The sequence below is a fragment of the Chrysochloris asiatica genome, unplaced genomic scaffold (genome assembly GCF_000296735.1).
Source record: "Chrysochloris asiatica unplaced genomic scaffold, ChrAsi1.0 scaffold00150, whole genome shotgun sequence".
Classification (NCBI taxonomy): domain Eukaryota; kingdom Metazoa; phylum Chordata; class Mammalia; order Afrosoricida; family Chrysochloridae; genus Chrysochloris; species Chrysochloris asiatica.
Window position 1 is genome coordinate 2785292 of NW_006408668.1, and position 12505 is coordinate 2797796.

Below are 12505 nucleotides of genomic sequence, written 5' to 3' on the forward strand. Positions count from 1 at the left end.
AATGCTCTATTCCATCTTCTATCTTTGTAGCTACAATATCTCCCATAAAGCCTTGCCATATTTTTTAAATTACTTTTGTAGACTAAATAAATGTATGGATTCAAAACTCATTTCGGTATTTGCAACTCTTATTCAGATAAAAAATTATAGAACTACTCACTCCCAAGTACACACATACACACACCCCTAAGCACACTACTTCATTCATTCTGTTTTAGATACAAGGTACATTAACAGTTCAGTGCTTTACTACAAACCAACTGTAAACACAATGGCTTTGTTTACAACAGACAAGTGCACAAAATTCCTCAAAACTGAAGAGACATTGCCATAGAAAAGGATATGGTTTGTACTTGAACTATTTTATCTCCTTTATTTTGATTGGATGGGATTTAAAAATCTTCATGGCCAGTCTTTACTGTGGTCAGACCATATGATTTTCCAGCTCTGTGTTTATACCGTCTGTGCATGTAGATTCCTCCCAACACCAAGAGGACCAGCGAGAGCGGAGCCAGAACAATTCTCCAGGAGAAGGTGGAGGCTGTGGGGAGAAGAGAGTCAGGTCAGGGGCACAATCTCTCACTGCCATAGTGGGAAGTGAGGCAGGTTTACAGGGAAAACGAAAGGAAGATTTGTTTGGTCTTCCTGATGAATGTAGGTTGATTTTCATAAAGTATGTCATTTACGCCAGGATCAGAGCGATTTAACAAAGATGCCTGTGGGTTTTGAGAAACACAATCCATCAGAAAAAGAGACCACAGAGGCGGAAGGAAGTCCCCAAGGCTATAACCCTGTTCCCCCCAGTTGGAAAATGGCATTCCTAAATACCATACTTAGGCCTCAGTTCTCAGTCTGTGCTCAACCATGGCCAGGCCAGCGAATGACAGGTAGGACTCAGGTTATGAAGATTTTACAGGCTCCCAGAGTCTGCGCCAGACAAAGCACAGCGCTCCTGTGGGCACTGGTCTGAATCCCTGTGGTTGGATCCTGCATGTTCCATGGCCACCAAGCCTGTCATGGGCGATTCTGAAACACCATCTTCTACATATCTGTCCTAGGTATCAATGGTTCTCAACTTTTAAAATGACAGGAAGCTTGCTAAATTGCCTTTGGCCCAAACTCAGGAGACTTTGACCCAGTAAACCTGGGTGAACCAGAGATTTGTATTGTTAACTTAGTGGTTCCGGTGAGTCTGTTGTCCACAAACTGTATTGTAAAAATGCTGGATTGGGTTGTCATTCTCTACCCTAACATCTTGACCAAATCACCAGCTTTCTGATTTAAGGTATGTCTACAGTTGTCTCCCCTACTACAAAATATAAAGTTGTGGAGCGATTTGAGGTTATGTGATCATTGCCGATTACTCAGAGGCATAAGTGAGATTCCAGCTGGGGATCATTTTGACTTTTCTGTTCTCTGTTGACAGAAATGAAATTAATTTCTTTCCCTGTCCTGCTCAATACTTGCACATCTAGAAAAATCAATTTGATCAAAAATGAGCATTTGAATTTTTCTTTTCTTCTGTCTTTACATTCCTTAAATGGGCATTGGGTTGTTTTAGCTGTAGATCACGGTATTTCCTTTTGGTAAAGGATTTTCACCCTAAAGCCTCCCTGAACTCAAGATCTCTTCCAGTCCCCCACCCACTCTTGGAAGTTAATGATTCTCAACTTCAGGGTGAAGAAAGCTTCTTTCTACTCTAGAGGCTATTCAAGGACAGCTGAGTCTGGTGGTCCTTACTGTGGTCCAGGGCAGAACTCATTGTGGACATAAAAGTATATAAAACTTTATCACTGAGCAATTTTATCTTTATTTTTAAAAAATTAGTTTGCTATTAATATTTTTCATTTGAGTAAAACCTTCCAGGACCAGTTTCCACCTTTTCATAAATATCTTAAAGAATCGAAGGTGGTCTTTTGATTACAGGACATACAAAAAACCTTCTAAGAAATCATTCATAGAACATTAAACATGTAATTTTCTACTTTAGTGTCCCCCAATACTTACCTTCTTTGACCATGGTATGTAGTGTCTGAAAACTCATTCTATTAGTGACAGTGCATTCAAAGTCTGTGTTCAAATCCTCTCTTATGACTGGATCAAAAACCAATGGCACTTCAACGTAGTTCTCGTTATTTTCTGAATATTCCCTGAATGAGAGAAAATTTACTTGCATGTTTGTCTTAAACTTAGACTTCCAAACATTTTCAGTGAGCAGCATCCGTTGACCAGAAGAACACAATGGTACCTGGCTACCACTACCAACTGTTCTGATCACAGCCACAATAGACCCTAATAGAATAAAAGAAAAACACTGAACAAACTTGACATCTTAACAAGTCCAGACTTACTAGACATTGAGACTAGAAGACTCTGTGAGACTACTGCTCCGACACACTCTTTTACCCTTGAGAAGAAAACCTGAGGCTGTCTTTTAGTGATCTAACAGATTGGCACACAAAATAAAGGAATTTACCCATGAGTATGGTGTTTCATTGGAGTCCTGGTGTGGCACTGTAGAATAAGCAGTGGACTGCAAGGTTGGTTTGAACCTCAAGATCAATGGTTCAAACTCACAGTCACTCCTCGGAAACCCTATAAAGGGTCCCTATGAGTCAAAACTGACTCGACAGCACTTAATAACATGGTGTTCCACTAAGGAAACCATCTAATGAGACCGAAGGTCAATAATTACTCTCAAGTAAAGATGAGAAGATAAAGGGGAAGGGAAGCTAGAACACTGAAAATGGAACAACCAGAACACAATGAAAGAGAACATGTTGACACATAGCAAAAAAAATGCAACAAGTGTCACTGAACAATCTGTATAGAAATTGTCCAATAGGAACCTAATTTGCTGTGTAAACTTTCACTGAAAGCACAATAAAATATTATTTTTTAAAAAGAAGAAGCAAAAAAAAAGAAGAAGAAGAAGAAGCCTTTGTGCTTAATTAACTTGATTTCAAGAGTCATCAAGTTGGGAGAAAATACCATTATGATGTTGTTGTTAAGTGCAATTCTGCTGGTTCTGACTCATAGTCACCCTGCATAGGGTTTCCAAGGAGCAGCTGGTGGGTTTGAACCTCCAGCCTTGCAGTTATAGTTCAGTACTTGTCTTACAGCGCCACACCAGGACTTCAAATCCCATTAGGATAATTTTTAAGCCTGACTTAAAGGCAAAAATGTCATAGATCTGGTTATTATAATAGGAGACTTGTTACAGTGAGAACTTGTTTGGATAATGGAAATTTTCTTTCTCAAGGCCTTTGATAAACAGCCAAATTAGAACCTGTGGTGGGAATAGAAATGTCTGACTTTTGGGAAACAGCTATATACCAAAAAAATCATTTGCATATTTAAGGTTAGGGAGTTTCCAGAACTCCACTCTTCAACAACCCTCTTTTCCTTACCATTGCTGTTTCTCATTCTGAAAACTCAGCTTCTGATAGGTCTGCAGAAAGGCCAGGGGAATGAGACTAGTCAGAGTAATTAACATTCATAATGTTATAAAATTTTGAAGGCATGTACACTTCCCTACTATTTTTGTGTGCCATTGCATTGGTTTCAACTCATAGCAACCCTGTGTAGGGAGCCTCTAAATCACTAGAAGGACCTGTCCTTGGAAAAGAACATCATGCTTGATAAAGTAGAGGGTCAGAGAAAAAGAGGAAGACCTCCCCCCCCCCCCCCAGAGATGGATTGGCACAGTGGAAGCAGCAATGGGCTCAAGCATAGCAATGATTGTGAGGTTGGCACAGAACCGGACAATGTTTCGTTCTGTTACACAAAAGGTCACTATGAGTTCGTACCTACTCAATGGCACCTAACAGCAACAACAAATCTCTATGGGAACAGAAAGCCTCATCTTTCTCCTGGGGAGCAGCAGGTAGATTTGAACCGCTGACCCTGTGATTAACAGCCTAGTAGCACAAAACCAACTATGCCACCAAGGTTCCCTTCCTACTATTAGTATAAATTTAAAAAGAATCTTATTGTAGATCCACTAAGGACATTTGTGTTTTATCTGTGGGAACAACATGATCTTCTAAGTAAATGAAGAGAATGAGTAAGCTGACAGGAGGTATGTGAATTATGGTCAAATCTTTCACAACAAATGTGCAAGCAAACAACTGTGGTAGACACACATAATTTCTATGTAATAAGTTGCATCCACACAGACATTTATAAAGTCATGACCAGCAGTAAAAGAACATGTGAATTCAAAGCATTCAGACTGAATTTAAAAATTACTGAATAATTCAGAATGTTTAACGTCTCCCCTCCTCAGACCCAAACGATTCCTACTTACGAGGTCTCATTGTTCTAGTTGCAGAGTGAAAAAAACAGTTTCTGAAAATGAATGCTTATGAGACTAAAATTCTTTCTTTAAATACCAACCCTCCTTAGAGTCTGAGGCACCCCCAGTTCCCAGAAGCAGAGAAGGTAGTACAGATACTGTAGTTGGTCCCAGAGACTTCTTAAGGATTTATAAAAATGTTTGAGACTCAGGTTGCAGTGCGGGGGATGGCAATGCATTAGCTTCAAAATACCGGAAGCGAATTGTAAAAAACAAGCAACTGCACACTTACAAAATGCAACATCAATGTTGTTTTTGTTGTGTGCCGTGGAGTCGGTTCCGACTCTTAGAGACCCTGTACAGGGTTTCCGAGGCTGTAAATCTTTAGGGAGCAGAAAGCCTCATCTTTTTCCCACGGAACAGCTGGTAGCAACATCAATATCAGCCAGTTAATTATAACTCATCTCCTATATGTTAATAACCTATGCATAACATTTGTTTCACAAGAACAAGCTTCTAGATTTTAGAAATCCATAACTGTAGAATTCAAAATATTATTTTTGATGCAGTTTGTGTGCTACGGTGCCCTGATGTGGGTTAATGTGCTGGACTGCACTGTCGGTTTCAACTGCAAAGTCGGCAGTTCAAGTTCACCAGCTGTTGCTCAGAAACCCTACACGGGGTCTCTATGAATCGGAACCAACTCAACAGCACCTAAAAACAACAAGTGTGCTATATTTGTAAGTTCGATATGGCATTGTCTCCAAAAGGAAGAGTGGGGTCTACAAAGGTCTTTAAACAGTTCTGTCCAGAAAATTGTAAAATTACATAGAAGAAGAGCCCACTTACTTCTCCGGTCCCTCAGTCACTCGGCCACTTGGGTAGGCACTGTCTATCGTAGTGCCATTGGCTGTCCACCACACAACAGAGATTGATTTGGTGCCGATTCCCAGGAACACCTTACATGGGATTGTCAGTCTTGATCCTGTATACAGCAAGACACATGCATAAACCATCAAAGCCAGCACAGAAAGGGAGCGCCCTATGTTCACCAGCAAACCTGAGCTGTGGACTCTTCCTCCTCCTGGGGACCTAGCCCTCACCTGTCAATTCTTTCCTTACAAGGAAATGCAGTCTCCTCAAACAATTCCAATCAGAGCTTTAATATTTTTACAGAGCTCTCCAGTTCCATCAACTGGTCTGATGGTAGAGAAAACCTGAGGACATGCAAAGTGTCCTGAAGGACACTGGTCTCATGCATGGTATTCTGAGGTCAATGGCTGCCTTCCTCCACATTTTAGTTACCTCAAAAATCCTAATTAATGCCTGGATTCCTGCTTTCTTAACATTGCTAGTGTCAACTCTAAATTTTTCTCAGTTGTTGTTGTTAAGTGCCACTGTCAGTTCTGACTCATAGTGACTCTGTATAGGGTTTCCAAGAGCAGATAGTGGGTTTGTGCTGCAGTTAACATCCCAGTGCTTACCCTACTGCACCACGTCTAGATTCTTTGTTCTTACTATTGCTTATTCCAGGAGTCCTTGTGCAATAGGATAAGCATTGGACTGCTAACAATTTAAACCTACCAGCTGCTCCTTGGAAACCCTGTACAGGGTTCTCTATGAGTTGAAATCGACTGGGCAACACTTAACAAGACTGCTAGTACCAACTCTAAATTTTGCCCCGAGGTACACCAAAAAATAAAAACAAAGGAAATTCCCCTTCTCAGATGGTTCTCATACAGTTGTTGCTGTTAAGTGCCATCGAGTCAATTCCAACCCATAGGGACCCTGTATAGAGTTTCCAAGGAGCAATTAGTGAGCTTGAACTGCCGATCTTGTGGTTTAAACTGAAATTACAGTCCAGGAGTCCCTTTCATACAGTTGTTGTTAAGGGCCATCGAGTTGGTTCTGATTCATAGCAACCCTGTATAGGGTTTCCGAGGTTGAACCTTGAAGTTGAGTTTGAACCGCCAATCTTAAGGTTCAAACCAATTTTGCAGTCCAGCACATTAACCCACAGCACCACACCAGGTTACAACAGTCACCCTTTTAAAAGCCACTGTGTTAGAAATGAAGGGTGTCCTCTGCAGTTGTGGCACTGAATCCTCAGCTCCAATCCCTGTAAGGGACTTTTCTTTCTAAATCACCAAAGGGAAAGTGAGAGGAAATCAGCGCGCATACTTTGCACTCTTTCCTTCTTCATGGGTAATGTTTCTCCCTGTGGAATAGTTTTTAAAGAACTTGGCACAAGCAGACCAATCTGGAGTGGCTAGAAGAACAGGAGATACTTCTTGAAGAAAGACCTACAGGAAAAATATAAAACAACATAGGCAGACTGACTGTTACTACAAGAACAAGCAACTTGCCTGCCCAGGAAACATCAAGGCAAGTGATTGGGTCCCCTCAGTACAAACTCCCTTCCAAGACTAAGACTCAATGGGAATACACGCTGTGATTGGTGACCACGCTCGACAATGATAAGAGGAAGTGAGGGAAAAACAGCAATTAAGTGGTGAGCTAAGCCCTACAACGTTCAATAGACTTCTGTGAACCGGGGTGAAGACCTGGTTGGCCAGCAGTGTGGCAAGACCTGGGGACTCTTGGGCCCAGAGTCACTGACATAGCCACAGAGGACTAGAGTGGAAAGTGAAGCATCCAGCTGATAAGAGAGGGCATATGCATAAGAACACCCACACTTGCAGATAATACCCACTTATCCTGGCTTCAGTGACTGCATGATCAGAGCTCAACCAGAAGTAAAAAGAAGAGGAAAAAAAAAAAAAAAGTATTCTCATACAATTTGATGAACTTGACCTACACCTTTGGAAGCAGTAGCTCAAAAGAGGGAACAAGTCCTTACAACAAGAATCATTCCCACCCCCTCCACACACAGAGTAGACAGGGATGGGCAACTTGGACATTGGCTACCCAAAATGGGGGTTGTTGTTGTTGTTGTTAAGTGCCGTCGAGTCGGTTCCGACCCATAGCGACCCTGTACAGAGTTTCCGAGGGTGTAAATCTTTACGGGAGTAGAAAGCCTCATCTTTCTCCCACGGAGCAGCTGGTAGTTTCGAACCGCTGACCTTAAGGTTCGCAGCCCGATTCGTAACCACTACGCTACCAGAGGGTTACAAAGGCAAGAAGTGACTGGCTTACAAGCTTTCAAGAGGGAACCTAGATCCAGAGGGCCTGGAGGAAGGTAGAATCTCCAGTGAGTAGTATTCAATCTGACTAGGCGGAGCTGATGCAATGAAATGCAGATGGGTCTCTTGTGATACAATAGTGAATAATTGTTATCAGCACTGATTATGAGGGTCGGAAATGTAAAGGTAGATGGTTTATAGCAAGAAGGGGAGTGATTAACTTTTCAGTCTAGGAGCGGAGGTCCCTAGGACCATCAAGGGAGAAGAGCAGAGTGCGGGACCCTACCCAGAGAAGCAGTGATGCCTGAAATGGAGGCAGAGATGATGACGTGGAGTGATGGAGCAGCTGGAGACTTTAGATCCAGAGAGGGAGAGCGAGTGTGTGCCGAAGACCTAGGGGGTACGGGGGAAGGATTGCATGGAGGGGATTGTAACCATGGCAATGAGACGATATAAGATAGAATGAATGTAAAACTAATGTTCTCCCATGTAAACTATCACATAATTCACAATAAAACATTAAAAAAAAAAAAATCAAACAAAAGAACTTGGCACCATTTCAGGTACAGAATGCCAGGTCTTCTCCCTTGTTCAACACCCTTAAGAGCTCAAACATTTTCCTCAGGTAAGAGCAATCAATTAAATCAGAGATCACATGACTGCTGCGTATATCGACTTGCTAAAAGCAACTAAGTGAGAAACTTCTAGGCTCTTATCAGTGTGAACACCAACATCCAAACTAAAACCAAATCCAGTGTTACCTAGTCAGTTCCAACTCATAGTGACCCACTATAGGTTTCTGAGGCTGTAAATCTTTATGGCTACAGAAAGCCTCATCTTTCTGGTGGGTTTGAACTGCCAACCATGCAGTTAGAAGTTCATGGCTCAACTTACAGCACCACCAGGACTCCTTGATCTCCCAAAATATACACCAAACAACACACCCTGGCATCTGTGAGTGACCCTGAGGCACTCTGAGTCAGTGAGCAGATGACAGCAGTGGGAAGAAGTCTGGTGTGGTAGCAACACTGCTTCTCCCACCGTATCTGCCCCTCTCCCTTCTGGCGCTGAGCAGGTCTTCAGCTGCCATGAACTACTTGCACACAGGGAGAGGCCTGGACTTCAGGTTATGAAATGAACAAGGCAGATTTCCCTGGGGTCCTTTCAGGTGAGCCTGCCCCTTCCCTTGCCAGTGAGGTAGAAGTTGGATTGTGCTTGCCTAGAACTCCAGAACTGAGAGAGTGAGCCTTCACCAAACCCAAATGGAAGTAACCTCAAGTAAGAGCAGAGGGCAGCACCCAGCCCTGCTGGGGATTCGTTCAGTATGGACGTTGGACTGAAAGTGTGGTCCCAGACAGCAGCTCACACAGAACTGGAGCAGAAGTGATAAGCAAAGAAAGAAGACTGCACACCTGGCAGACTGTCTCTGTTTGGTTTAGCCATGCCCCCTGGTGGACAGAACTATCCATGCAGTCTCTCTGCTCTTTTTCATTCACTCAGTGCCATGGAATCAAATTTGACTCCAGCAAAAAACGGGTGGTGAGAAGAATAGCCGTTCTGCTAACAGCGAAGTGGTGAACAGAGAGGACACCATCAACATTCACAAGCGCATCCAGGGAGTAGACGTCAAGAAGGGTGCCCCTCGAGCACTCAAGGAGATTCGGCAATTGGCCATAAAGGAGATGGGAACACCAGACATACGCATTGACACCAGGTTCAACAAAGCTGTCTGGGCCAAAGGAATCAGGCACGTCCTTTATCATATCTGGGTGCGGTTGTCCAGAAATCGTAATGAGGACGAAAATTCACCAAACAGGCTCTATACACTGGTGACCTATGTGCCGGTGGTCGCTTTCAAAAATCTACAGACAGTCAATGTGGAGGAAAACTAACAATTAATGATCAAATAAATTTATAAATCTGCAAAAAATAAAAAATAACAAGACAAGTCAAAACCAAGAAAAGAAAAGAAATGATCCTCATAGATAATCTAGATAAAATTTAAAACTTCCTAGAGACACATAAACTTACACTGGCTCAAGAATAAATGAAAGACACAACTCAGAATAACTTAAAACAAAGATCAAACTTACAGGTTGGATGGAGACTGGTGTAACCATCAGGCCTAGAAATGAACTCACCCCTTTAGCTCAAATTTCAGCCAAACAACAGACAAGACTAATAGAATGCATCCTTAGCACAATCAACCAGTTGAGATCAAAGAGGCAGCATTTGCCCAAGGGCAAAATTCAGAAGACAGGAATGGGGTTTAGGCAAAAAGCAAGAACGGGAAACAGAACACACAGGGCAGAAGTAGGATAAGTGAAATCTCGTTATGGGAATTTTAATCCATGTGTGAATTGTTGAATTGAAAACTGATTCACTCTATAAACCTTCACCCCATTCACAAGAAAAAGTTCCTTAAAAAAAAAAAAAATGAAGAAGGAACGTAAGATCTCAACAGGTCTATAACAAGTGAAGAAATTAAATCATTCATCAAAAATCTCCCTACCAGATTTAAACAAATGTACATTTTTGGTTTGTTTTATGTACATTAAAAAAAAAAAAAAGGAAATATATGTAAATACTGTTAGCAGATGATGCGTGGCAGGTATTGTAATCATTGTAATGAAACAAAATATGATTTGTTGAGTGTAAAACTGATGATTTGCCCTGTAAACTATCACTCTATTCACAGTAAAAGGTTGCATATACATCCATCCCCACAAAAAGACCTGGACCAAATGGTTTCACTGGAGAATTCTATCAAATATTTACAAAAGTGACCTCAATCCTTGTTAAACTTTGCCAAAAAAGTGGAGGAGGAGGGAACACATCTTACCTCATTTTAATAGGCCATTGTTGTTCTTATTAAGTGTTATCAAGTCAGTTCTGACTCATAGCAACCCTGTATAGAGTTTCTAAATACCTGCTGGTGGGTTTGAACTGCTGACCTTGTAGTTAGCCATCTAGTGCTTAGCCTACAGCACCATACCAGGGCTCTTTCTAAAGCCAGGTGAAGGCACTACAAGAAAAGAAAACTACAGACCAGTATCTCTTATGAATATAGGTGCAAAAATCCTTAACAAGATACTAGCAAACCTAATCCAAAACATATTAAAAAGATTATATACCATAATCAACTGAGATTTATCCCAGGAATGCAAAGTTGGTTCAAAGCTAGAAAATCACTCGGTGTAAAACATCACATTAACAGTCCAAAGGAAAAAAAAACCACATTCATTTTAATCAACACAGAGAAGGTATTTAACAAAATCCAAGATCCTTTTTTTAAAAAAAACACCAACAAACTGGAAATAAAAGTGAAATTCCTGAATATAATAATGAACATTTATGAAAATCTCACAGTTCACTTCATACTCAATGGAGAAAGACGGATAACCTTCCCCCAAAGTTCAGGAAGAAGAGAATAATGCCCACTTTAATCACTGCCCTGGTGTGGCGCTGTAGGATAAACACTGGACTGCTAGCCACAATGTTGGTGCCAAACCCACAGTCATTCCTTGGAAACCCTATACTGGGCTGCTATGAGTCAGAACTAACTCAATGGCACTTTAAAACAACATTGTATATTGTACTGGAGGTTCTAGGCCAGAGGAAATAGACAAGAAAAAGAGACTAAAGGGAAGGAAAAAATATAAAAACATCCCTTTTCACAGATTATATGATCCTGTATGTTTGTTATAGAACTCTGGTTTGTTAAGCTTTGTTAAGGAGCTCTGGTAGTGTAATGGTTACGAATCAGGCTGCGAACCTTAGATGAGGCTTTCTACTCCTGTAAAGATCTACAGCCTTGGAAACCCTGTGCAGGCTTCCTATGAGTTGGAACCAACACCACATCATATCATGACGACGACGATATGTTGGTTGTTAAATGCTGTCAAATCAGTTCCTGCAGAAGGCTTCCAAAGCTGTAACACCTTTGCAGAAGCAGAGAGCCTCATCTTTCTCCTGTAGAGAAGCTGATGGGGTCATGACCTTGTGGTTTGCATTTCAGTGCTTAATCTACAGAACCACCGAACCCCATTCTCCTTCTGTATATGATGGTGGTGGTGTGCCGCAGAGTCGGTTCTGATTCATAGCAACCCTGTATTGGGTTTCTGAAGCTGTAAATCTTAACAGGAGCAGAACACCTCATCTTTCTCCCGCGGAACGGCTGGCAGTTTTGAACTGCTGACCTTGAGGTTAGCAGCCCAACTCGTAACCACTATACTAAAGAATTTACAAGAAAGCTGCTAGAACTAATAAATGAGTCCAGCCAAGTGACAGGAGACAAGGTCAACACAGGAAAATCAGTTGAGTTTTTGTATGTCTAAAAGGAAAAATCCGGCAAAGAAAATAAGGAAGCAATCCATTTATGTTGTTATTATGTGCCGTCGAGACTGTTCCAACTCATGACGAGCCTGAAAAGGGTTTTCAAGGAATTGCTGGTAGGTTTAAAATGCCAGCCTTGAGGCTATAGAATCACCAGGACTCCATTCCATTTATAAGAGCAGCTAAAAGATTAAAATACTGATAATAAATTTAATTTAACCAAGAAAGTGAAAAATGTGTACACCAAAAACTATAAAATGTTACTGAAAGAAATCTAAGAAGATCTAAATAAATGGAAGGACATTCTGTACTCATGGATCAGAAGACTTAATATCAAGTGCCAATTCTACCTAAAGCAACCTATAGATTCAAAGCAATGCCCATTAAAATCCCAACAACCTTCTTTGTAGAAATGGAAAAATCAATCTTCAAATGGAACAATTGCTGTTAAGTGCTGTCAGGTCAGTTCTGACTCATGGTGACCCTGTATAGGATTTCTGAGGTTATACATATTTGTGGGAGCAGAAAGCCTCATCTTTCTCCCACAGAGTGGATGGTGAGCTCAAATCACTAATCTTGTGGTTCTCAGTCCAGAACTTATCCCATGGAGCCACCATGCTCATATGGAACAGCAGAGGCCCTGAATAGCCAGTTATCTTGAAAAGGAAGAACAAAATGGGACTCACATTTTCCCATCTCAAAACTTATCATAAAGCTTGTTATTATTGTT

At 41.4% G+C, this 12505-nt stretch overlaps 1 protein-coding gene across 1 annotated transcript in view; it reads right to left on the minus strand.

Annotated features, from left to right (window-relative positions):
* Positions 1-358: 358 nt before the first annotated feature.
* IL1R2 (interleukin 1 receptor, type II) overlaps positions 359-12505 on the minus strand; it is a 38881-nt gene continuing 26734 nt past the window's right edge. The window contains 4 exon segments of the mRNA XM_006870736.1: positions 359-412; positions 414-541; positions 2008-2150; positions 5147-5282. Of these exon segments, the coding sequence (XP_006870798.1) occupies positions 359-412; positions 414-541; positions 2008-2150; positions 5147-5282 (461 nt within the window).